We start from the raw sequence: 25,074 nt of genomic DNA, 5'->3' as shown, positions 1-25,074 counted from the left end.
GTGTGATGACTAGAACATCTCAGTTAAGCGACTGCAACAACAAACTCTTTTAGCTGGAGTTTTTACTATCTTATTTCTTATTGTGTAGAGGCATATGGATAGATCAATTAATCCTCACTGTACTATCAAGCAGTACGATCGTGGATATATGCTGATTATGGGCCCTAATTGCTTCTAGATGAGCGCAGTGTGTGTACTGGTCACGTCTTACCTAATGGATAAAGTAACTACATATGCTGATGTTGTAATATATATGGGTCATACCTGACATATAGTCGATTGCACACTATATATTGAACTGGAACCGGAGATCATATTAAACTGGATCAACTCGTGAATGGATTTTGTCAGCTCGGAAGATCAATACCGTCAGCTCTAGATCCCTATTTTCATCCATCAGATCTCGATCATATGGAAGGATCTCACTCTTCTGATAGAAAAAATAGAAAGATCAATTAGGAAAAGCTCTGTGGGCCCCAATCTGGATTAGTAAACTAAGGCCTAAGGAGGACAGGCCCAATTAGGAAAAGGTCTACTTGTGATTTCATAATCCTAACGGCTACTTGGACTGGTCCAATGAAAGAATCGGCCGCAGGGGGGCATCAGCCCAAACTCATAGTTCCCGATTAGCCCGTGAAAAGGAGGAGGCTTTCAACCTGGTACATTTCGGTATAAAACATAGTATCCAGAAATCCAATTGGGTCCCAATTAGTCCAATTGAACTGAGTTGGCCCATTAAGAGGTAAAGCTCTCTCGGTTTGAATTTTTTGTATTTACAATGATTCGAACTCGAGACTTTACTTAAGCGAAACAAGCGTCGAAACACTTGAATCAACCCACGTTAATTCAACCTAGTATATTCAATTGGGAAAGCTCTAGTCGGGTTGGTTGTTCGGTTTCAGCGTGGTATGGTTTTTTACTCAAGCTATAATCATATCACAAAATTCGATCTTTCTTTTGTTTTCTTTAAATGGAACCTATAGGCATATCTAAATAATTTAAAAGACAACCAAACCATAATTCATTAATAAAGTTTCATATTCGAGCGATTGATAGCTTCCACAAGTCTCTGATTCGAGGGGTAAGGAGTTTCCAAAAATAATCCCTTAACTTGTGATAAATCTCCGATTCACATTTCTTTTTAATAAAATATGAAAAGACTTTATTAAATAATTTTATATTTTTCAAGCCTTCATTTTTTGAGGGTCCAATAGTCTCATCCAATAATGAAATAAATTTATTATACGTCTAATATTTATAATATATAAAATATCAATTAAAATTTATAAATATAAAAAGCACATATAATCAGACTAATTAATCCATTAATATTGTCGTCAATAAAAAAGCAAAGATTCCAAAATCGGAATCAACTACTCTAATCTCCGGCCATTGCAAACCGACACGTCCTTCTGGCAATAAAATAAACTTTTTTTTTGTTTATTACTCTCTGCGAAGAGAAGAATCTCCAAGAAGTATAAATAAGGGGCCAGTTTTTTTTTTTTAAAAAAAGAAATTCCCGCAAAGAGACGGCCATTAACGGGCGAGGGTAGGAGGAGCCAACCATGGCGTCACTCTGCTCTGCCGTCCCAATTTATTTTTTTATTTTTTTTTAAAAAAAAAGTTTTCAGAGCTCCTCCGAAGAGAAAGAGACACGAAGAAAGTTGAATTGAATGATCAGTCACCAATACCATAGCTGAATGACGAGCTTGGAAGTGAGCTCTCTACTTCACTATAATACTACCTCACCTCCATCGCCGAAGCTCAACTCGCCCAGTCCCTCCCTCGCTGTCTCCCGCTTTCTGCAATGGCGTCGTTTGGTCTGGATTCCGCCTTCTCGGCAGTGCGGAACGAGGTCCTTGACTCGAAGGCCCTCTTGGCAGCTCGGCGTTCGTTTCTGAGCTCACCGAGCTCTTTCAGAGTGAATTTAAGCTCGGGAGCTCGGAGTTTGAAGTTCTGGTGCTGTGATTTTAGAGTCTCGTGTGCGGTGTCCGAGGTTATGGCAGTGGCGGATGATCGGATTGCTGAGCAGAAGGAGAAAGGTCGGGCTCTGAGAGTCGGGCTTATCTGCGGTGGTCCGTCGGCAGAGCGGGGAATTTCTCTGAACTCGGCGCGATCGGTCCTCGATCACATACAGGTGATGCTGCTAACGAGTAACGACGATTGAAAGCGTAGGCGCTGATAAAATTTTGCATGTCAAAGTTCGTGTCGATCACTCGGTGATGCTGTCTACTTCGCATTTTATTACCTGTCCTTGTCTTCCTTGTTCTCCACGAATGTCTGATTTGATGTGTTTGCTTTGATTCATAACAGGGAGATGATTTGCATGTCAGCTGCTATTACATTGACAGCAATCTCAATGCATTTGCTATATCTTCCGCTCAGGTTTGCCTAATCTTTCCACTCCATTTACTTCATACCATAATAATTGTGAGATCATTAGTGTGAGCTGGTTCTCAAGTCTTGTCAAAATTTAATCTTCTCATTGCATATATTTCCTTGAACATGAGTGCCAGTTTAAGGTTTAGATGGCATTCTTGAATCTTGATGTACTTGGACTCCGATTGTCAAAAAACCTCTGCACTCTTGTCTGCCTAGCCTGCCCATACTTTTAGCTATCTAGATATTTGCTTGGGTAACAGTTGTAAGCTTTTGAATTAAACTAGTAGGCTTTATAGCCCGTGTGAAGTAGTTCAATTGGATGTGATCAGTCTAGATGAGGTGATGCTGCTCCACTGCAAATTTGCAGGTATACTCAAATACCCCTGCCGATTTCGATTTCAAACTTGAAAGGTAAGCTAGCAACTGTATCTGGTAAACTTGTACTACTAAATGATATTGCTGACATTCTGCCATTGCAGCCTTGCGCAGAGTTTTCAGTCTCTGTCTGACTTTGCAGCGCATTTAGCGGCTTCTGTGGACATAGTTTTCCCCGTGATTCATGGTCAGTTTGGAGAAGATGGTGGCATCCAGGTGGGTTGTTTCTTCTTTGATGAGACTTCTGGACTGGTTAATTAAAATTGAAGAAAACAGCCTTAAGCACACATGCTTTCCATCTGTAAAATGGCCATTTTTAAATCATTTTTGCTGAAGATTAGTAAATCCAACTTCTCTTTGACCTTTTCAGGATCTCTTGGAGAAAACCAGTATTCCATTTGTCGGTACTGGATCCAGAGAGTGTTGCAAGGCATTTGACAAGGTAAAACCAATTTCCATTTAGCTTTTGGTGAAGATGTTTTATTTTTCTCGAGTCCAAAAACCAGAGTTTAGGCTTGAGATTATTTAATTATAATATATTTGTTCTCCCAATTATTGTGGCAGTATCATGCCTCCTTGGAGCTGAATAAATTAGGATTTGTGACAGTGCCGAGTTTTCTGGTTCAGGTATCTTACTGAAGAAAGTTATTTATGTGCCCTTCTCTCTCTGCTTCTGAGTGTGTTGAATGTCATTAAGTATTATTATGTTCATGTTCCAAACATAAGTGAGTATATTCTCCTATAACTCATGACAATATGCAAATTAGCAGCCATGTATTTACATGTAACTATATCAACGCACATGTTCAGTACGAGCTTTATTCTTTGCTTAAGTGCTACTTGCAATGTCACTATGAATCACCCCCTGTTTCTTTATAACTAGACAGCAAAATGTGTACCTCAATTGTCTCTACAATTTTTATTGAAGTTTCTATTTGTTTAGGGGTCCAATGAACAAGAATCTGAACTGGCAAAATGGTTTACTTTAAACCAACTGGACCCACAAAGGGGAAAAGTGGTGGTAAGTCCCACTTTCTTCTGATGGCGATGGAACATCCATGACAATGCAAGGATGTGGCTCGACTTGGATTTCTCTTTCATTCTCTTACAGGTAAAACCAGCGAGAGCAGGATCAAGCATTGGTGTAACAGTTGCATATGGTGTTGCAGATTCCCTAAAAAAAGCAACAGATCTTATACTAGAGGTAGATGAGCTTATCCAAATCCCAGAAGTAGTGCTTTTCTTTTAACACCAATTCTGTCCTTGAAGTTAATGGATCAATTCAGGACATACGTGGGAGTCTAGAGAATTTTTAGCTGTATATATATTGTAGTTTGACCTACACACACTATGCCACTTTTGTTATCCTCATAGGAGTGCAATATCTTTTCAGGGAATTGATGATAAGGTGCTTGTTGAGATTTTTCTCGAAGGAGGATGCGAATTCACTGCCATTGTCCTTGACGTGGGCCCTGGTTCCAATAGCAATCCCGTCACATTGTTGCCAACTGAGGTATCCGATGCCATTGATTTTGACTTTATGAGCTAGGACTCCATTTTTTCTCCAATATGCTTGGAATAGATTTGCCTACTATTAGTTCCTTGTCACCTGTATGGTTAGAAAGACCCTCTGCTGTTTAGTGGAAGAGGCAACGGCCAGAGTGAATTATAAATTATTTGATTAAAAAGATAGGTTACTTATCCCCCCAAAAAAAAAAAGATAGGTCAGGTTTTCAATATCTTAAAAGAGCTAGTAGGATACTATTCTAGAATAAATGTTCTTTGACTGGTAAAGATTATTTGGGTGTGATCTTCGATAATTTGAATTGAAGCTATACAGTGTCATTTGACTATAAATTTTCGTTGTTAGGTGTGTCAATTTTATTTAAACTGAAAATTTTCTTGAAACATCTGGGTAATGTATCTGATTTTAGTTAAGATTTGCAAGTTTGTCTGATGGTGTGCATAAACTAATGATACAATCGGGTCAGGTGGAACTCCGATTTCATGGCACAGTTGATGTCAGGGAAAAGGATGCAATCTTCAACTACCGTAGAAAATATCTTCCAACACAGCAGGTGAAGAGGACTTCCTGATCTACATTTTGTTTAACATAAAGTGTCAGATATGCATATGTTCATCATATCCCAAACGGATGTAGCATATATTTATGGGAATTGGAAGAATGCATAGTTTGAGTTCACTACTATACATGAAACTAGTTTTGATTTGTGGAACTTAATGGTTGCTATAATTCTAACAAATTGTTTGCAGGTTGCTTATCACACTCCACCTCGTTTTCCAGTAGGCGTAGTTGAACAAATTCGCCAAGGAGCATCACATTTATTCAAACAGCTTGGTCTTCGTGACTTTGCTCGGATTGATGGGTGGTTTTTGCCTCCTACTTTCCATGCATTGACTTCTGAGGACAGATTTGGGAAGACTGACTATGGTACCATAGTTTTTACGGACATAAATCTGGTGAGGTTACTGATGTCCTCTACCCACAGCATTAGCAATGATGTATTACTGTACCTCACCTAAAGTTCAATTTCTGATCCAGATTAGTGGAATGGAGCAAACGAGCTTTCTCTTTCAGCAAGCTTCAAAGGTACATGCACTTACCTACTGCAAGCTTGTATTATGGTCATCAAGGCAAATCCTGTAGCTGCCACAGATCTGTTCTACTCTAGAATATAGCCACATATCAAACTTTCTGCATACGGTCTCTAATAATGTAACCATCCCGGAAAATTCTGGATATGTTAAGCTGTTAAATTATTATAGTCGAAAAGCACTGTATAATAATGAAATTTCGTTAACATAGTTATCATATGTGTGGAAAGCTGAGAGATCTTTGCCCTCTTTACCACTCTGAAAAAAATGTTTTGCAAGCTGGAACATATTTATTGTGTAGCCACCTTTCTGAAAGTTTAAGCATGTTAGCTGAAGGCACAAAAATATATAATTACGTTACACCCTTTTCATGCATAGGCTAGAATAAGGATGAACGGCGAGTGTGTGAAAGGATTTAATGAGAGACAAGTATTCAGGTATGGATACTTGAACCAAAGACTGATACATAAGAAAATTGAAAGAATCATTGGGACCTGTTCTGACCATATGAGTTTGTTAGATAAAAGCGCTATAAATATATGTCTGTTATTACTTAATACCATTCATGATAAATTCACTATTGAGGTCGATTCACTTGATCTTGCCATGGCATATTCTTGCAAGAGGAGTATTTTTCCTTGACAAGCCTACTGTAATTTTCAGGTGGGATTTTCTCACTCAAACATTCTTCAAAGCATTATACACCATGCTTGCTTAAGGTTTCCAGATTTGGCATCAAGCGTCAATTTATCAGGCCATTCCAGAAGAAGTCCCAATTTTTTGCAACTGACTGAGACTTCTAAAAGAGCTGAGAGAGCATCCAAAGCCTTTGTTGTTTTTGGAGGAAACACGTCAGAACGGCAAGTCTCCCTTATGAGTGGAACAAACGTCTGGCTCAACTTGCAAGCATATGATGACGTGAGACTTTTACCCTTTTACATAAAATTCTCTTCTTTATTTTTTTTTTCCTTTCCTTTTTTCTTTTTTGTGGTTTTTTTTGTCAATTCTAACATTGTACAAGTCCATAACTGTTCCATGGACTAGCTATATCTGCTAGTCCTGGTATTTGTTTGACTGTCTTTCATTGCTCTGATAACACGAACAGACTATATGGATACTAGCATTGACCAATATGAAATGAAACAGATTAGCCTTGTGTGAAAATTATAAATAATTCTGTGCAAGTTTATGCATCACGAGGTGTATTGATGTCCTCTTGTGATTTTTGGTGTCAACAGCTCGAAGTAGTTCCTTGTTTGCTTGCCCCTTCATGTGAACATTCATCAAGCGCAACTTCACATGAGAAGGATTCTGATTTGAGCTCCTGGGCAGTTTGGACGTTACCGTAAGTGTTAAATTAGGAAATTTTTAAGTCTCCAGTAACATGTGTTTTTTTTTAAAGTGGTATTCACAGTAGCACATAGTATTCGGCAGCAGCAATTCCTTTTTCTCTTTTTCTTGCAGTTACTCTCTCGTTCTAAGACACACAACTGAAGAAGTTCTGGATGCATGTGTTGAGGCTATTGAGCCGAAACAGGCTGCGTTTACATCCCTACTAAGAAACCAAGTGATGAATGATCTCACGGAAGGTTTGGAGAAGCAAAGTTGGTTTTCTGGATTCGATATTGGTGATGAACTACCAGAGAAATACTCTTTGAAAGAGTGGATTGCCCTGGCTCGGAGAGTCAAAGCGACAGTTTTCGTTGCAGGTGGTTTGTTTTTTTTTTTTTAAGATATTCCTCTTGGCAATATAGCAATGATATGGGACATTGTAGACTTCTGTACCTGTTTTACTTGAAAAACAACTCTCTGATTAAAATCTAGGTGGAAGTGCTCCTTATATTATGGAGTAGTTCATTCTGTCCTGTGATGTTATCTGCAGTGCATGGAGGCATTGGTGAAGATGGGACATTACAGTCATTGTTAGAGGCTGAAGGAGTTCCCTATACAGGTCTGTAAAAATCCATGCTGTAGTACGAAACTGTGAAGGTGTTTTCTTGTTAAACTGGCTGACAGTTCTGCACATGAAATGTTTCCCGCGGTCAAGGTCCTGGTGTTGCTGCTTCAAAGATTTGCATGGACAAAGTTGCCACATCTCTTGCTCTAAACCATGTATGTGATCCTCTAACGTGTATTATAGTATCTCCTCAGAAAGACAGGCTATAGTTTCTAGGTAATATTTTTTCAATCAAGCGTGAGCTACTTTATCAATGTTTTGTTGTTATCTCCAACAATGAACAGCTAGAAGATTTCGGTGTTTTTACAATAAAGAAAGAAGTATGGAAGAAAAGGGATTTGCTGCAAAAGCCAACAGTTGATGTTTGGCTGGATATAACTTCAAAGCTCCAGTGTGAAACTATTTGTGTCAAGCCAGCAAGGGATGGATGCTCTACTGGGGTTGCAAGACTTTGGTAAGAAATACTCCTAGGTTCATTAATATCTTACAGTTCGACCATGTTAATCATGTCTTCCTCGGACGCAGCTCTGCAGAGGATCTCCTAGTGTATATAAAAGCATTGGAAGAGGGACTTCTGCAAATTCCTCCCAATAGTTTTTCAAAGGTAGTGATCTTTTGCTAAAACTAGTTTGTCTCTGAAACTTTGGGTACGTGGGAAAATTACCTATATATTCCAAAGAAAATACATTCTGCTGTTAGAATTTGAGGAGAAAGCCGATCTCCACATGCTGCTTTTGCTTGTATGACTCTGTTGTTTGAATGGTGTCAGGCACATGGGATGATTGAGATGCCAAACCCTCCTCCAGAGCTCTTAATCTTTGAGCCGTTCATCGAGACTGATGAAATTATTGTCTCATCCAAATCTATGGAAGAAAAAACGCCAAGCCTTGTCTGGGAAGGAACCAGTCGATGGGTGGAAGTTACAGTTGGTGTAATTGGAAAACATGGATTGATGCATTCACTGAGTCCTAGTGTTACTGTCAAGGAAGCCGGTGATATCCTATCGCTCGAAGAAAAGTTCCAAGGTAAGATTCTGTTCATAGATAAGGTATATTATCTTCTGAATATTATGAAGGTAATATTCTAACTGAGCTTGCGAGAATTTTGTTACCCCCCTCTATTGTTTTTATCTTATGTCGGAACTTCTATGCTTTTTACTTGTTTGTTGGTGATCTAACAGGCATACATGACTTGCTTAACAGGTGGAACAGGCATCAATCTGACTCCACCGCCGCCATCAATTATGAGGTTTGTTAAGAACTTCTTTGAAAGTGAAATCCTTTCTATCTTGAACCACTGACTCTCTTCACCCTTTGAATAATTGATTCTGATGTGGGTTTTCTGGTGCAGTGCTGAGGCATTAGAGAAATGTAAACAACGAATTGAGCTAATTGCAGATACTCTGCAGCTCGAAGGATTCTCACGTATCGATGCGTTTGTGAATGTGGACAGTGGAGAGGTATGTTAGTTCCACATTAACGTACATGTTTCCAAGAATCATTCTTTTCCGGGTATAATACTAGGCCTGACGCCTTCTTTCCATACACCGTTTTGACTTGATCCGCGACAAAGATCAGAGGAGCTGCTTTTAAGTGTAAATATCCTTTTCAAGGAAACAACGTTCGGTTCTAGATTGTAGTATGTTCCATCAAAGTGAAGGTTCTGTTTGAATACATTCTCGTCAATATTTTGCTATGTAATTCATGCTAAAAGATTATCATTTGGGCTCATATGAGATTACATGCGTCGAGGTGTAAATACAGGGATAATTGTTGAAGAGCCACATGCAGATCTGCTCTATTTATTTTTAAAAATTGTACTTTTTGTATTCATAATAGATTGCATTGTTGCAGGTTTTGATTATCGAGGTCAACACTGTGCCTGGAATGACTCCCTCGACAGTTTTAATCCATCAGGTAAGATGAACTGTTGGTTTGTCTCAGTGAATCTTTTGTGCGCAAGCTCGTAAAATGTATATTTGTTTTTAAAAAGATCAACCGGCAGAACCAGAGATTTCATTTTTTTCCATTGCCCTCTCGGGATACAACTTTGTGTACTTCCTGATGACATGCATGCCTTTTCTCTTTATGCATCTCAGGCACTGACTGAGCAACCTCCAATGTATCCTCAACAGTTCTTCCGAACCCTCCTTGATTTGTCATCGGAAAGGTCTCTATAAAACTTGTAAGTCCAAGAAATTCCCTAAGTTACTACACACATATTCCGCCGACCAAGGACGAATTGCTCTAGCTAGAACCACAAACACCCTCAATAGTGTAAAAAATATCTCATGACTACGGGAAAGCCGACAGTTCGTGTTTAATTTCTCATCTGTAAACTTTATTTTCAATGTTGTTGTGCAATGTTTGTGATGGGAGTGGAATGCAATCTTCTCGAGTTACCTTGAGAAATTCATGGGCCATGTCTACAAAAAAATTTCTGGATCATATCGATTTTGGGTCTTGAAAATTCGATCTGCATCGGCATTTATATATGAGTGGAGCCCTCTCTAGCTGGTCACATAATAATCTATAGCCAGAATAAATAAATAAATTGCAAAACATAATATTGAATGTAAATTGCAAAAAATATATAATGAGACGATGAGACAGTGGGTTGGATTCAATGGAAAGGCCATACCCTCGTGGGCATGGTTTTGGGACCTTTTTTTAGGCCCATACGATGAAACTCTACTCTCTCCAACACGTAGGAATAGGGACAGCCCGTACTAATTAATGTTGGGGGGAAAGCATAGTAAGTCCGTTCGACCCGTTAATAAATTTAAGGGCAAATTACAAAAAAAAATCCAAATTTTGTAAAAAGTCTCAGTTTTGTCTTAAATTTTTGTAACAAAAAAAACCATAAGTTTTCTAAAATGTCTCAAAAATAACCTCCGTTATAACTTCCGTCAATTTTTGTTGCTAATGGTGGGTCCCTTTAACAGTCCACGTAGGTCACACGTAGGCAAAAATTGACGGAAGTTATAACGGAGGTCATTTTTGAGACATTTTAGAAAACTTATGGTTTTTTCTGTTACAAAACAAAATTTAGGATAAAATTGAGACATTTTGCAAAATTTGGGTTTTTTTTTGTAATTTACCCTAAATTTAATAATGTCACTGTCGATGCAGCTTGAAATTCAGTGGCACCAGACTAGGGGACCCGTTGCTATAACATTCACGTCAATGGGCCGGTTTTAGATTAAACCAGCCGATCCATCCGTACAGATAGTCTCTTCCTGAGAGTTGAGGTATGCGTAATTCGATCAATCCCCATTAAACTAGTTTCGTCCTCAGCCGGACTCACTGACATATTATATATCAATAGGCCCACACAATTGATCGATTAGAAGATGCATCTGAATGTGGCTGATCCGTCTAATATGATCATAACTTGTATTAGTTATACATTAAAAAAATCAGAGTGGTCAATTGATTAAATGATCCTATCTTCGTCTATGTATCTGCAGGAGTAATGATTCATATAATAAACCAATAATTAGTGTGAGGTAACAATTGGAAGCTCAATGATTGGTGTGGTCCAAAGGCATTCCACACGTGCACACACGTTCAGTCATGAGATCTCTGAGGATATCGATTGGCCATCAAAGCGACATATATATATATATATATATATATATATATATTCAGGTTATTCCAATCACAGCAATCAAACATCTATCTAAGTTTAATGTCGAGATGCAAAAAAGAGCATATCATGATAAGGTTCTCGTTTAACCAACAATGAATAAGGAAAATTTTGTTCTTCTTCCTTCCTTGTATCTCGTGGATACAATACTTTATATTTAGGTAAAATAATATCTCGGGGACGGTGAAACACCTTTATCAACTATGTCACATATCGAAATCTTACATGATGAATTTCATTTCTTGACCGGATAATGAATATATATTATTTTACCCATTTCAAGGCTTTCGGCCTGAGTAGCTTGCTAAATCAGTGGTAACTTGGAAATAAACGTTTGAATTTTGTTAAGATTGGATTGCACGTCGATCATTATAGCACACCCACTTCCACTGCGTATCCTCCCTCGGCATGGAGAATTGGAGATTTTATTCCGTGATATTAATCTAATTTTTTTTATATTTATGAAATTATGCATTTTCATTTATATAAAAATCATTTAGCTGAAGTATATATATATATATATATATATATATATTAATTCATTTATTGAACTAAATTTTATCTAGAAAGCGATTCTTGCATTTATCAGTTCTTAATTAATAATTTTCTAGATTATATAAGTTTGAAAAATTAAATTTGTCATATTTATGATATTATGCATTGTTATTTGTATTAAAAAGATAATATATCTATATATTGGATTGGATTCTATCTAAAAATCGATTTTTGCATTTATTATCACTTCTTGATCGACAATTTTCTAGGCTATATTAGTTTGAAGGAGTTTGCTCTTATGTACATTAAATAGTGCATTCTACTATATATACAAAGTATTGATAGATGGATTTGATAATTAAAATAATATTACAATTATATCAATAATAGAAACATCTAAACTTTTTTTTATTTTTCTTTCAAATTTTAAAATAATATAAAAAAATTTTACAAAAATTATTAATTGATGAAGCAAATTGACAACTATAACCCTATTAGCTATAACCCTATTAAATGTTTGTGGGAGTTAATTTTACTTATATATATATATTTGATAATTAAAATAATATTGCAATTATATCAATAATAGGAACAAATAAACTCCCTTTTGTATTTTTCTTTCAAATTTTAAAATAATATAAAAAAAATTACAAAAATTATTAATTGATGAAGCAAATTGACAATTATAACTCTATTGACTATATCTCTACTAAATGTTTGTGGGAGTCAATTTTACTTATATATATAGATGATGATCACTTCTTTATCCATCCACATATATATATATACATACATACATACATACATACATTCTAAATATTAGATCAACCAAAGGCGAGCAGTACGTACCTCGGGTTAAGCATTTCATATTTTCAGCTTAAACTTGTATGCATAGGATGATTTATTGATTAGGACATTTGAATTTTGACGCTTGCCTCGAAAGACGGCTGCTTGTTGGTGAAGCAACAAGCAGAAATTAAACGGCCGATGCAGTGATATGATCATCACTTAACTAGTTCCATTAAAAAGAGCACATACACAGATTAATTTCTTGATCATTCTTTAATTGCATAATTAGGTGATAATTGCTAATTAAGCACATCGGAAAACCTTTTCATGAAATTTGCAAATGGTCCAAATTAAACTCGTATTCATGAATCTTAGACAGCCAGCAAGAGCCCTGGCAATGAGCGGTTGAAGAGGTCCCTGGGCCGGCTCTGCCAGAGAGTGCGGCTCCCACGCCTGGTGCTGCCACTGCCCCACCCGAGATCAACAGGTCGCTTTGCCTTCGTCGTCATGTCCCTCACGGTAAGCCAGGTGTTGAAGTACTCCCGGAACTGGATGATGATCCCGTCCTTGAGGGTCCAGACATGGACCCAGTACGCGTCAGCCCCCTCCCAACCCTCAGCGATAACGCAGGCTGTGCCCACAGCCGTCACGTCTCTCGGTTCGAACCTGAAGGCTGCTGCCTTAGGGGTGTACTCACCTGTGAGGACACGCTTCATATGCTGGCACCGGGGTGGACCATGGAACCACCACTCCAGGTCGGTCGCCAGCAGGCTCGATACCGTCTCGGTGTCCCCCTGGTACAGCGCCTCGTATAGTGTCTGCACAATGTTTGTGTTGATTCGCATTATCATCGTTTCTTCCTGTTTCATGTCATCGGAAGGCTCTGGTTCTTGGCCGGCAGGCAGAGGCTGCTCCAAGACAATAACGTCGTCCTGATTCTTAAATAACTCGGTCGACATTTTCAAGGATGCCGTGATATGATATGGGGTTTTTCTAATGGAGTGGGATTTTCTCTTTGGGTTGTATTGCATGGAAATGCAAGGTGGAGTCGGTATTTATACAGATGGAGAGAGAGAGAGAGAGAGAGAGAGAGAGAGAGCATGGTCGTCTATGTGTAATGGCATGTCTAAACAATGGATATTCACATATACATTGTGTTATCATATGTAGATCATGTGAAGTTACCATATGTAGATCAATGGACATGCCTAACTTGTTTGGTTATAGAGTTAAAACTCTATTTTAATTCACTACAAACTTTCTAAAATTTTGAAATGACCTAAACTTTTTAATATTTTTCAAAATGTGCCCCATCCCTTCTCTCCTCACTGTTCATCGTCTTCCTTCACGCCCATCTCTCTTCTCTACCTGATTTCCCTTCAAATCTCCTCTTGCCCATCAAAAAATTTCAGAACTTTCGATTCGATCCAGAAAGATCGATTCTTAATTCCGTGCAATCAATCATGTATTGGAGCTCCCATGCGATTCCCTTCGCGGAGTTCCTGGAGGACCTCCAGCTCTGTATACTCTCCTTCTTCTCCCTCCCATAGATCGTTGCTTTTGCCTACATGCCCTCCGTGTGTAGCTGGTTTTGGTGCCTCACCGCCGCAGCTGCCAGCCCGAGCTGTTCTTCACTACCTCACCGCCAACTCTCGTGCTCTTCAACCGGGAGCCCTCATTTACGAGCTGACTCAAGGGTCACCCCCTCCTCTATGGCGTCGTTTAGTCGTTCCTATGGTTGTCCCTCTTCCCAAGTGGCAAGGTCGTGAACTTCCTCGACGCATCAGAAAAATTGAAGAGAAAATTTTAGATGATCATACCTCAAATGACGTTGTGAGGAAGAACCAATAAGAATCATTTAATGAAGAATAATTATAGCAATTATCCGAGTGATAAGCAAGTACTAAATCCCTAGTTTCATGCAATTTGATTGGTGCTTTCTCACGTCACGCGGCGAGGTAGGATCACTCAATAACTTCTCACAGTTCACACCCCCCAACATACACACACGCAAAAAGGGATATGGATATGACAAATCTGATTTGACATGAGAGGTTTACGAAAGGTGAGTTTTGCCTGTGCCGCCGAAGGAAATATATCTAAGTACTGTACCATTCTGTGAACGTTATAGTTAAACTTAAGAGTGCTTTCTTGGTGCATGATTACATAAATGAGTATTAGTAAGGCCGTGTAATGCGGACTTTATATATGCATCATAATGGGTTTATTAATTGAGACACTTTGTTGAGAGAGATTATCCCACACAAAAAAGTTAAAGAGAAATCCACGGGTTTATAAGAGATTAAGTACTACAACTTAGAAGCTCGAGCTTTTGGGTTGGAGAGGAGCCTAATCGCTTATAGGCTCAGTGAAATTTTACATGGTATCAGAGCAGATTAGGCTTCCGCGCATCCGTGTAGGAACTCACACCGTGCCATGCCCGAGTGTGAAATTCGAGGCTAGTGAAATCCAAGTCCTGCAATAGAAGCTCGACTCGTCCCCCCCCCCCCCCCCCCCCCCCCCCCCCCCCAAAAGTTGAGTGTGGAAGAAGAATCCCAATTCAAAGTAGTTAAGGCCTGAGTCTGGAAGAGATGAGAGTCCAGCGTGAGGTACATTGTTGAGGGTGTGTGTTTAAGTGTTCACGTGACAGGTGTAGGTAAAGAGTGAAAAAGACCGCACGATGCCACGTAAAAATGGGTGTTGAGAGAGATTGTCCCACACGGAAAAATTAAAGAGAAATCCACGAGTTTATAAGCTTGAGTTTTTAAGTGAAAATAAGCTAAAGCCCATATAAGCCCATGAAAATTTAATATGGTATCAGAGCACAGGTTATGCGTGCGTGCGCCCATGCACGCATGAGCACCGATACCGCGCCAAGCCCAGTATGTCCGAGAGCAGCCAGAAGAGCGTCTTGTGTTATTCCCCTTTCGCCAGATCACGAAAGATGAGCCCGGCTCGTGAATAGTTGTTGGGGGCGAGTATTTGTTTAAGGGCACGTGGCACGCGCTTGACCACACATTGCCACGTGAGGGTGGATGTTGAGATATGCTGTCCCAGACGGAAAAAAAAAATGAGAAATAAACCACAAGCTTATATGAGGCTTGGGTCCAACAATTTATTAACTTAAGCTTTTGGGTTGCACATAGGCTCAAGTCCGTGTAAGCCCAAGCGGGTATTTTACATGGTATCACAGGGGATTAGGCTTTCGAGCACCCTTGTGGGACTTACATCGTGCCAGGCCCGAGTGTGGAACTTGTAGTTAGTGAAGTCCGAGTCCGGAAGTAGAAGCTCGGCTCGTAGTTGGTTTGACCCCTCGCGCTCGAGTATGGAAGAAGAGGCCCGCCTCGAGGTAGTTAAGGCCCGAGTCTGGAAGAGATGAGAGCCATGCTTGAGGTAAATTGTTCAGAGCTGGTGTTTAAAATTCACATGGCATGTGTAGAAAGACCACACGGTGCCACATGAAAACGTGTATTGAGAGAGATTATCCAATGAAAATTAAATAGAAATCCACGAGTTTATAAGATATTTGGTACCATAATCTAGAAGCTCAAGTTTTTGAGTTGAAGATTAGCCTAAGCGCTTATAGGTCCAGTGAAATTTTATACAGTTCACCTTGAGAGTAATATTGTTGTCATTTCTGTTAATTGATTCCATCAAGCATTACGACCAAAATCTACTAAATAAGTATTGGGACTAATAAGCTAGTAAGCAAAAGAGAAGAAATTACACATAGATATATGTGGTAAAATTCGCGACTCGGCAATTACTTCTTATTAAATAATAAATAGTGAAGAATACAATGATGAAAAATCTCAAAATGAGGCCGCTAAACAAAAAAGGAACCCAAAACCCTTAAAGAGAATTCTCTTCTCACAAAATTTGTATGTTTTTTGGAAGGTGATACCTTAAAAATTTTATATTCTAGAACATTGTTAATTGCGATAAAGGAGGAACTTTTATATTAAGAGAGCATCGGGAGTCCTATATATTGTAAGAATTTTACCCCTTTAGTGCATTTATCCGACTTAAATTTGATTAGTCGGGGGCCATTAGGCTTTCAAATACCATAATAAACACCGAAAAAAGATATAAATCTTAGGAAGATGAAAAATGAAATGGGACCAATATTCAAGGACATAGTCAATAGGTTTTTTTTTTCTATGTATCTTTGTATTCAGAAGAGCCCTGACTAATATAGCTCGAGTCAAGTTGACCCACTAAAGGGGTAAAACTCTTCCTATATGGATTTTTTCCATTCACGATATTCGAACTCAAGATCTTGCATGAGGAGAATAAGTGTTGAACCATTTAAACCAATCTATATTGGTCAGTAGTTTTTTTTTAATACTAAATAAGGCTCTTTCACATGTTGTAAGTAGTTATATTAATTAATATCTTATGATCTTGATATTAATTAAGTAGTTATTTGATCCATCGTTGTCGGGGACATTTTATAATTCCTAATTATATCTTTTTGGGTAAAAAATTTCTAAATATTTATGGCTTTTTTTGCTAAACTTTGCAGAAAGTGAGCAAGAAGGATGGGGACTGGCAGAAACTTTATAAAAGAACTCCAAATCCAGTGCTCTTCTGGGGACAAAGGGGGTTGGGTTTGCACCCGCACCAAATAAATACAAATCCTAATCGGACAATTTTCAGAATCCCCGATATACCCCTCTAAATAACTCTCTGCTAGCGATCAAAATGTCTACTTTCATTTACAATTGATTGAATTGAATCGGATCGACCAAATTAAAATGGACTGAATTGAATTATTTCTTTATTTGTTCTGAGCAGGGTGTTTCATCATTATTTATATTTAACTCTGAATTTTTTATTATTTTATAAATTTCAATTTGCTATCTGTAGTTCTCCCATTGGTTACTTGAACTCTTTTAACTCAAATTATGCCTTTATGCCCGAGGTATCTTCCTCAGAACCTGACATGCATGGCTTTTTGGGATGTACCGAGCTTACTATGATCGATCTCTCTATTCCTGGTCCTTTCAGAACGAATTCAAGAAACTCCCAAAATGCGTGTAATGTGTTGATGTGTGTCATTTAGTCGAAAGTCCGATCATTTCAATATTCTTTTGCACATACAATCGAGGAACCGGTGACAGAACGTTATTATTATTAGTAAATATGCGATACATTCGGCATCAACCTAGACTACAATCTACTCAATGCATATACAAAATCGACACAAGTTACAACTTGTTACGGACATTTTGTCAATATCTATCAGTATACATTAATTCCTATGTATTTTTCGATATATATGGCGTCGCTATTTTCTTTATGTTTTGGAGTCATACAGATATATCTAATTCACAACATGTAGATACAAATATCAGGACAAATTTTCTATTTTATTATCATAGAGGGGATCTTTTGTTGGAGGAATTAACCGTCCTAATAATGACAGTAACCTTGCATAGTTTGACAGTGTCATTTTGTTTTGTACCTTGACAGTAACTGATCAGTTACCATATCTATCAGAGAACTTATTTATATAACAAACAAAAGAAGTGCGAGTTATATGTCAGCCTGCAGCAGAATCGTGTACAACATCGACGATTTGGGATGTCCTGGATGTCATATGTCGAATTTTCCATACGCTTTTGGTACTTAAATTTGTGATCAAGCGTAATCTGCCTCTGGAAAATCGTCAACTTATGTGTCTTCGCATGTTTAACGCGGCGAGTGAAAAGGGCGACCGAGGTCGTCTCATCCTATTAGAATCCAAAAATCGAGGGGAAGGGTAAAAGCGTCATTTGGCAAGAGGTGAGTGAGTGGCGGCTGGCTAGGACGCTGCCAGCCTGGCATATCGTTGACTGTTTTGACTCGATTTGTTCATGTCGCGCAGGATGGGAAACGCGGGAAAGGGCCAAGTCATGACCCAATGGCCGTCACTTTCAGCGTGCGTGTCACCTGGAGTTGAACTTAGAAAAATGCCCCTCTCTCGATGGAAACTTGCAAAAAGCTATCCTTGGTGGATTATTTAAGGGGAAAAAGTGCAAAAAAATCTTTTTGAGTTTAAAATAAATTGGATTTGCGATTTTTTTATTGATAAATAATATCATATGGTTCACTTCGTGAGACATAACGAACGTTACAATTAATTTTTCATCACTTTTGGTTCTCAAACTTTTTTTTTGCATTATTACCCTCAAACTTTCGGCTTTTTTCAATTTAGTCTTAAAATTCGAAAAAAAAAAAAAAGGAAGGGGCCAAGGCCAACCCCGACCCCACCATCTAGGTCGCATGCACTCCATATGGTATGGAGGTGGGGTCAAGGCCACTAATTGGTGCCCCCTCTCGAATCGTCCGAGATCTCAAACTCGAGATCCTGATCGATTCAGGAACTAGAGCCACCAATCGGCAATCCCAATCCAACCCTCGACGTTTTCGACATCCTTTGTGGGGGTCGGCAACCACGGTGGTGGGGTCGAAGTCATCGACCTGCGGCTCAAGCCCCTTTCTCCCCTTTTTTTTCGAATTTTAGGATCAAATTGTAAAAAAAATTAAAAGTTTGAGGGTACTAATAAAAAAAGAAAAGTTTGAGGATCAAAAATGATGAAAAAATTAACGGTAAGGTCCATTACGCCTCGCGAAATGAACCACATGTGTTATTTGTCCATAGAAAAATTTCATTATGCAATTTGTCCCAACCTCAAATCAGAGGGATATTTTTTTACTTTTCCTTTATTTAACTTATGAAAACATGCAAAAAGTTAATATCAATAATAAAAAAATGAAAAGCTCAGGCCTGATAGAATTGTGTGTCGGCCTTCGGAATTCCTTGGTTGTTATTATTATTATTGTTATTATCATGATGATGATGATGATAACAATAATAATAATAAGGGATGTTGATCTGCTAAATAAATAAATATGATATGAAACATTACATGCAGTCAGGCTAAAACTTCCTAGCGAAAAAAAAAAAAACATGTAGTATGCAACCATTTTATTAAATTAGAAGGACACCCTTACAGGTTGGATCCAACCGAGAAGCCCCTCGTGCGCATGGTTTAATTTCTTTGGGACATTCCCATCAATTTATTTATAGCTAGTTATGGTCCAGTACACACACGCCATTATTTCGCGGGCGTGTACAATGAACTTCAATCGATACCATATCAGTCGATACCCATCAATTATTGCCTCCTTGTTTGATCTTTCTCAATACAAAAATATAATTTATGTCTAATTATCCATAGATTATGAATCGATACCATAGTGACTAGTTAGGACTTCTTATTCCCTTTTACATCCAGTATTTCTAATTTCATCTCATTATAATTAAGTAGACGCTATAATTAATATATATAATATTGTTGATGAAGTGATGAACTCTAATATATTACGAGTCGTTTAATGTAGTGTATCTCTTTCAGTACCCGTGCATTAAGCCTTTTTTTTTTGACAACGCTTCTTCTGTTAAGTATTACATTCATATATTTTTAATTTTTTTAGCTATATATCCAACAATAATAGACTTTTGGCACATTTCGCTATATATTATTCTCTCTAACATGCAGCTAATTCACATATTATGTGTTCTTGTGGCCTCTCGTGTTATAAGGTGCAATACTTTAGGTTAGTAGGGCAGGTCCATAGGAGTTAGACGTCAAGAGCACCTGATAATTATTTCTTGTTTTCATCGCAGCGAAAAGGTTTGATGGATTCTTGGCACCAACATTTTGATTGGAGATCGTCCCTAGCAAGCATAGCATTGTGGATGTCCCTCAACAATTAATGTGGGCATATGTCCTGTGTTTGGTTTCCCTTGCTCTGCATTTCATGTCCACTAATTTCACGCAACTATCCCATTGATAGGTCCTCTCAATATGTATAGAGATGTCTCAAGTCCCTTTCATGCCATTCATTGGCACGGATGTACCGAGGGGGACAAGAGGTAGCAATCGCCCTCCTAGAATTTTCACGCCTTAGAGAAATTTACGTATAATTATTCAAATTTTAATGAAATTTTTTATGTGTATCCCCTTAATTCGAGAAAACTATCATATAATTCGACTCCTCAAGAATCTCGCCCCCGCTAAGTCCAAACCTAGCTCCGCCCCTATTCATTGTTATTCAGCTTCGAATTATTGGGTAATTAATGACCACCGACTCGAATCAACCCGAATATCAATCACTTATTTCTTGAAAAAAACCATTTCAAGATCGACATGCATCTTCTGATATATAAGTTAGTTCTACACATTTTTCTACTATGATACTGATCAATACACATGTGTATGGTGTGTTTGGTTTTAGAGTAGAGTTGAGTTGAGTTAAATTTTAATTTTAATTGAATTGTAATGATTGTATTGTTGAATTATGAGAAAAAATATGAAAAAGTAATGAATAGTTGAGAGAATTTAGTATTAAAAATTGAATAGAGTATAATGGAGGTGTATGTGGATTTATGTACGGGCTCCACCTTTTTGACTTTGAAGAATTGATTTTTGTTATGTAGTGAGTGGAGTTAAAATTACAGTTAAAATTTTAAAATTCGATTACGAAACCAAACGGAGTATATTTGGATTTTTGCGTGCAGAGCAGACGACATTGGGTGGGTGGAAATCCAGAATTAATTAAGCACCTATTTATCATTCATATGATTAACAATTTCTTTTTTACTCTAACGTCCGGAAGTCCAATGAGTTTTAACTAATTCAATTCGAGCAGGATCAGTTCACTAAGAGTTAAAACTCTCTAAATCAAGGATTTTCACCATTCACAAGACTCGAACTTGCGATCATTATTTAAAGGGAATGAACGTCGTACGACTTGAACCAATCTTATTGATATATATTATCAGTAAATTTAAGCACAAATTAAAAGAGAGATAAGGGAAGGAGGGAAAAAAAAAATGGGTCGAAGGACTTCCAGTTCCAGTGCTTAGGTAAGCAGTGCCAATAAAGTGCTGGTACGTGCCAGTATGTCGAAATCCATTATTCACTTGGCGATTTTCAGAGATTGGGTTCAACTCCAAGGAATATTATTAATTTCATCAATAATTGTACGTACAAATCTAAATCATATCATAATGTTTTTCGAGATAATCCAAAATCCAAAATTTTTTTTTTATTACTCCCGATAAAGTTGGGTCATCAATGAACAACTGAGAAACGAAATGTTCCAAATGTTCCTGGAAATTCGGTTGTTCCCGATGATAAGACTCAACCGACCATGAGGAGGAGCAGCATAGAAATTAAACAAGCGGACATTTCATATCGGAAAAGGCGCGAACCAGTGGGATTTTCCATTTGCCTTTGTGTCCCTTCCTCTATGCCGTAATAAGCTCATGGACTTTCATTGAAACCCGACGGAGAGAACATATTAAAGCGAAGGTCCCCCGAAATCGTGGAAGCTCTCTATGCATAAAATCACGATGCATATGGTTCCACTGCCATGGGCCCTTCTAAAGCCACTATGATAGCCCAAACTTCTCCCTCTCATAAGTGAAGAAGTCCATGGAGCCACCTGGGCTGATCCATGATGGAATTGGGCCGGCCCACCACCTTTAACTGACTAAGCCTAGCCAGCTTAATAGTTCAGTAAAAGCCGAGACGCATAAGGATCGGTCGGTTCTTGATTCACCAGAGCCTGAACCTCATCGACGTTGGGCGGACCAAGGGACTAACAATGTCCAGAATATCGATCTTCCATAAAACATTTCTTATATTGCTCCTAATTTTTGAGCAAACACATAATTTACATCTGCTCGTAAGATATGTTTCCTAGCTTGCTTGATTACAATTTGGAAGGTTTTAAGGTTTCCAAAGTTTGAAGCTAAATCTCAATATTGATTCCCGAAATCTCGTCTCTCTTTTATGACTATCCGTGCTCTCAAAAGCCTATGCAGCTTTGATTGAGTAAAGTTTTTCGGTGAATAATGAACTGCAATTTTAATGAAAGAAATTCACATGGATATTGGAAAAAAAAAAAGAAAAAGAAATGAATCTGTGTGTGTGTCTCACTCTTGCAAATTAACGCAGTTTCTTGAAGTGGTCACCCTTCGAGTTTGCTAGCCCTCTCACGAATTCCTCCCTCTTCTCCACGTCTTCAGCCCGCGGAACAACACTCGCCCGCCTCTTCATCGCCGTCCCTCCATGCATTTACTAACATGGATTGCCACGCCGAATGGCGAGATGCAGTTCACTCTGATCCCAAACCTATATGTGCATGACTAGGTTGATGTTACGGCTTCAAAATTATAAACCACGAGTGACGGAACGAATATATGCTATCTTTGCACGCACCTGCCAAGCTCGCAAGCTGTGTTCTTCATGAGCCCGACAATGGCGTTCTTTGAGGCCGTGCATGCGTGAGATCCCAGGCCAAATGATGCACCTGGCCGAATGCTTCATGCCAAGGGTCACTCCCCTCACATTCACAAGCATCACTCCGTCGAGTTCATCCACGTTGAAGTCGATGATTCTCTTGTGTTTCGACTGGCTTCCCAGCACCCTGGCATCGTGGAAGAGTCTGTCTATGTGACCGTGGAGGTTATTGAGGAAATTCAAATGAAGATAGAATTGTTCGTGCGTTTCTGTAGAGATTACTGGGTTCTCCGCGTCTTATTCCGAGCTGACGTCACAGTAAATGTAAATTGCAGAGGGAGATAACGAGTCTGCGAGCAGAGTCCCCGGCGTATCCTCGATCTGCAATCAAAACCTTCTCGCTGTGTCTCACGAAAAGCTTCACCATCACGGCGTCGCCTCCCCGATACCTCTAGCACTGCCAGAGAGAATCGCAACCTTCCCTTCCAATCTACAAGAGCAATATGTGTACATAGGTAATATACAACACAGTAATAAGATTAATTTCAACGCATCGAACTCGGTATCTAGCATGCGATATATAGCGAGAAGAAGCGCTACGCATGCATGTACCGCGGATGCGCCTTTCCCACTATATGAACCTCTTGAAGGAGCTTCTTCTCTCGTGTGATATTTTTTTTTTTCAATGTGAACCTGATATTCGAAAGTTCAATTGAACTCCTATTAATCCGACACCCGACTAATCCAGTCGAGTTAGGTCAGCTCACTAAATGGTAAATCTCTCCGAGCGTGAATTTTTTTTCATTCACAAGGAGTTGAATCCGGGACATTACTTAAGCGAAACAAGCGCTAAACCGCTTGAATCAACCTACGTTGGTACCTCTTATATGAATTTTATTTGCCTCTAAAAGCAACTAAAATTAATGCTTTACTAAATTACAAATCTATACCATAATTATTAGCAACAATTAAATATTTTTCCTAAAAAGAATAACTTTTAGAAACATATCCGTTGAGATATATAGAAAACTTGTCACTAACTAGTTTTTTAGAATGCAAAAGACTTAATTGCTTCTAAATCCAATTTATTTGCTCTTAATATATCATTTTAGAGGTAAAATACAATTTTCTCTAAATCTAATTCTCATTTGTCCCAAACTTACGAAATTTTACCTATACAGTAAGTAGATAAAATGTTGAAAGTTTGATGGATTAATTTTACCTAAAACAAATAATTTATTCAACGTGAATTAAAGAATGTTCAAATTACTCTCAACATAAGTTGAAAATATATTTTGTTTATTTATGGATTTGAATTATATTATGCAGATTTTGAATAAAATAAAATAGAACTTTAGCATTCGTTTATGTATATTACTTCATTTATTGTGTTTATCTATGATTTTATTACACAAATTTTTGGATAATTTAACAATCTTCAACTTACCACCCGAGAATTACCAATATATATATATATGCATAATGTTTGATTAAATATTATATGTATTTTAATTATTTTCTTAATTTTAAATAATTATATAAATAAATTTTACATATTTATTGAGTCTTTATAAAAATATTACATAGAAATTCAATGCAATTCAATTCAAAGATGCATTGATGGCGAAATGGTAAAGGCGAGAAACCAAAAATATTATGCTAGAGGTCAACGGTTTGAAAGGAGTTTAAATCATAATATAAAGATATGAGAGATATTAGTCAAATATAATTACTCATTTATTTTGAAAAAAAATTATAGAGGCAATTACAATTGTCATAAATAATCAATTTAGTAACAAAATTTGTTTTTATATCTCTTTTTGGAGGCAAATTTAATTAACATTAAAAATATGAATTACCAACTTTTATTAATTGTTGTTAATTTACCTCTATAAATCTAAAACGATACAAGTAAATGGTTTACTCTTTTGTCTCTAATACCTTTGAGACAAATAAATGACTTTTAGAATGGTACATCATTATTTCTAAAAGGATTTTTACTTATGGTGAAACAGAATAGTTAACTAAATCCGTTGGAAGAATACGTTTGAATTTTATTAAGAATTGGGCGTCTATCATTACCGCCCGCACACCCACTGCGTATCCTCGGCGTGGAGATTTTATTCCATGAGTTCGGTCAATCGAGCTCAGAAGAGACATGGGAATGGGCTCTGTTCATGGGGATGGCGTGGCCCACCACGTCTCGTATTAGCCCTATCAATCGGGGCATCGCATATAAAAATTTGGTCCCCTAATCAGCTAAGCGACACGACAAACTTTAAACCATCAATAAAAATTTCTCCCTTTTTTTATTTTCCAATTTTTGTTTTGAATTGAAATATATCTAGTCATAAATTGAAAAATCATGATGCACAAGGGTAATTGTACCGTACATTTAGCTTTTGATACGGCTAATGCTCAGAGATATATATCGCTCCGTTTGTTTTCAAAGTCGTGATTTAAGATTTTAACTTTAACTTTAACTCAAAACACTACACAACAAAACACACATTT

At 37.9% G+C, this 25,074-nt stretch overlaps 2 protein-coding genes and 1 pseudogene across 4 annotated transcripts; 1 reads left to right on the top strand and 2 right to left on the bottom strand.

Annotated features, from left to right (window-relative positions):
- Positions 1-1,526: 1,526 nt before the first annotated feature.
- LOC116192059 lies at positions 1,527-9,745 on the top strand. 3 transcript variants are annotated; one of them, XR_004154009.1, is made up of 24 exons: positions 1,527-2,137; positions 2,314-2,385; positions 2,750-2,793; positions 2,862-2,973; positions 3,128-3,199; positions 3,322-3,384; positions 3,701-3,778; positions 3,869-3,961; positions 4,151-4,270; positions 4,749-4,835; positions 5,032-5,238; positions 5,321-5,368; positions 6,037-6,291; positions 6,612-6,718; positions 6,838-7,082; positions 7,256-7,324; positions 7,421-7,485; positions 7,615-7,784; positions 7,856-7,934; positions 8,100-8,355; positions 8,511-8,578; positions 8,681-8,789; positions 9,184-9,246; positions 9,429-9,745. XR_004154009.1 is itself a non-coding variant. In XM_031520474.1 (24 exons), exons 1-24 carry the CDS (start codon positions 1,808-1,810, stop codon positions 9,507-9,509), a joined length of 2,871 nt encoding a protein of 956 aa, XP_031376334.1. In that variant the 5' UTR covers positions 1,530-1,807; the 3' UTR covers positions 9,510-9,745. The 3 variants fall into 3 exon arrangements, 2 of the variants coding, with proteins under 2 accessions (XP_031376334.1, XP_031376335.1); XM_031520474.1 differs by having other exon boundaries at positions 1,530-2,137; positions 8,533-8,578; XM_031520475.1 differs by lacking the exons at positions 1,527-2,137; positions 2,314-2,385; positions 2,750-2,793 and adding an exon at positions 2,710-2,749 and having other exon boundaries at positions 2,900-2,973; positions 8,533-8,578.
- A 2,726-nt stretch (positions 9,746-12,471) lies between these two features.
- Positions 12,472-13,350, bottom strand: LOC116192219. Its single transcript, XM_031520697.1, has one exon. The coding sequence runs from the start codon at positions 13,291-13,293 to the stop codon at positions 12,634-12,636; it is 660 nt and encodes a 219-aa protein (XP_031376557.1). The 5' UTR covers positions 13,294-13,350; the 3' UTR covers positions 12,472-12,633.
- Positions 13,351-22,075: 8,725 nt separating this feature from the next.
- LOC116193154 lies at positions 22,076-23,073 on the bottom strand (annotated as a pseudogene).
- Between the last annotated feature and the right edge of the window lie 2,001 nt (positions 23,074-25,074).

The sequence above is a fragment of the Punica granatum genome, chromosome 1 (assembly GCF_007655135.1).
Source record: "Punica granatum isolate Tunisia-2019 chromosome 1, ASM765513v2, whole genome shotgun sequence".
Taxonomy (NCBI): Eukaryota; Viridiplantae; Streptophyta; class Magnoliopsida; order Myrtales; family Lythraceae; genus Punica; species Punica granatum.
This window is presented reverse-complemented; position numbering and strand designations above follow the sequence as displayed.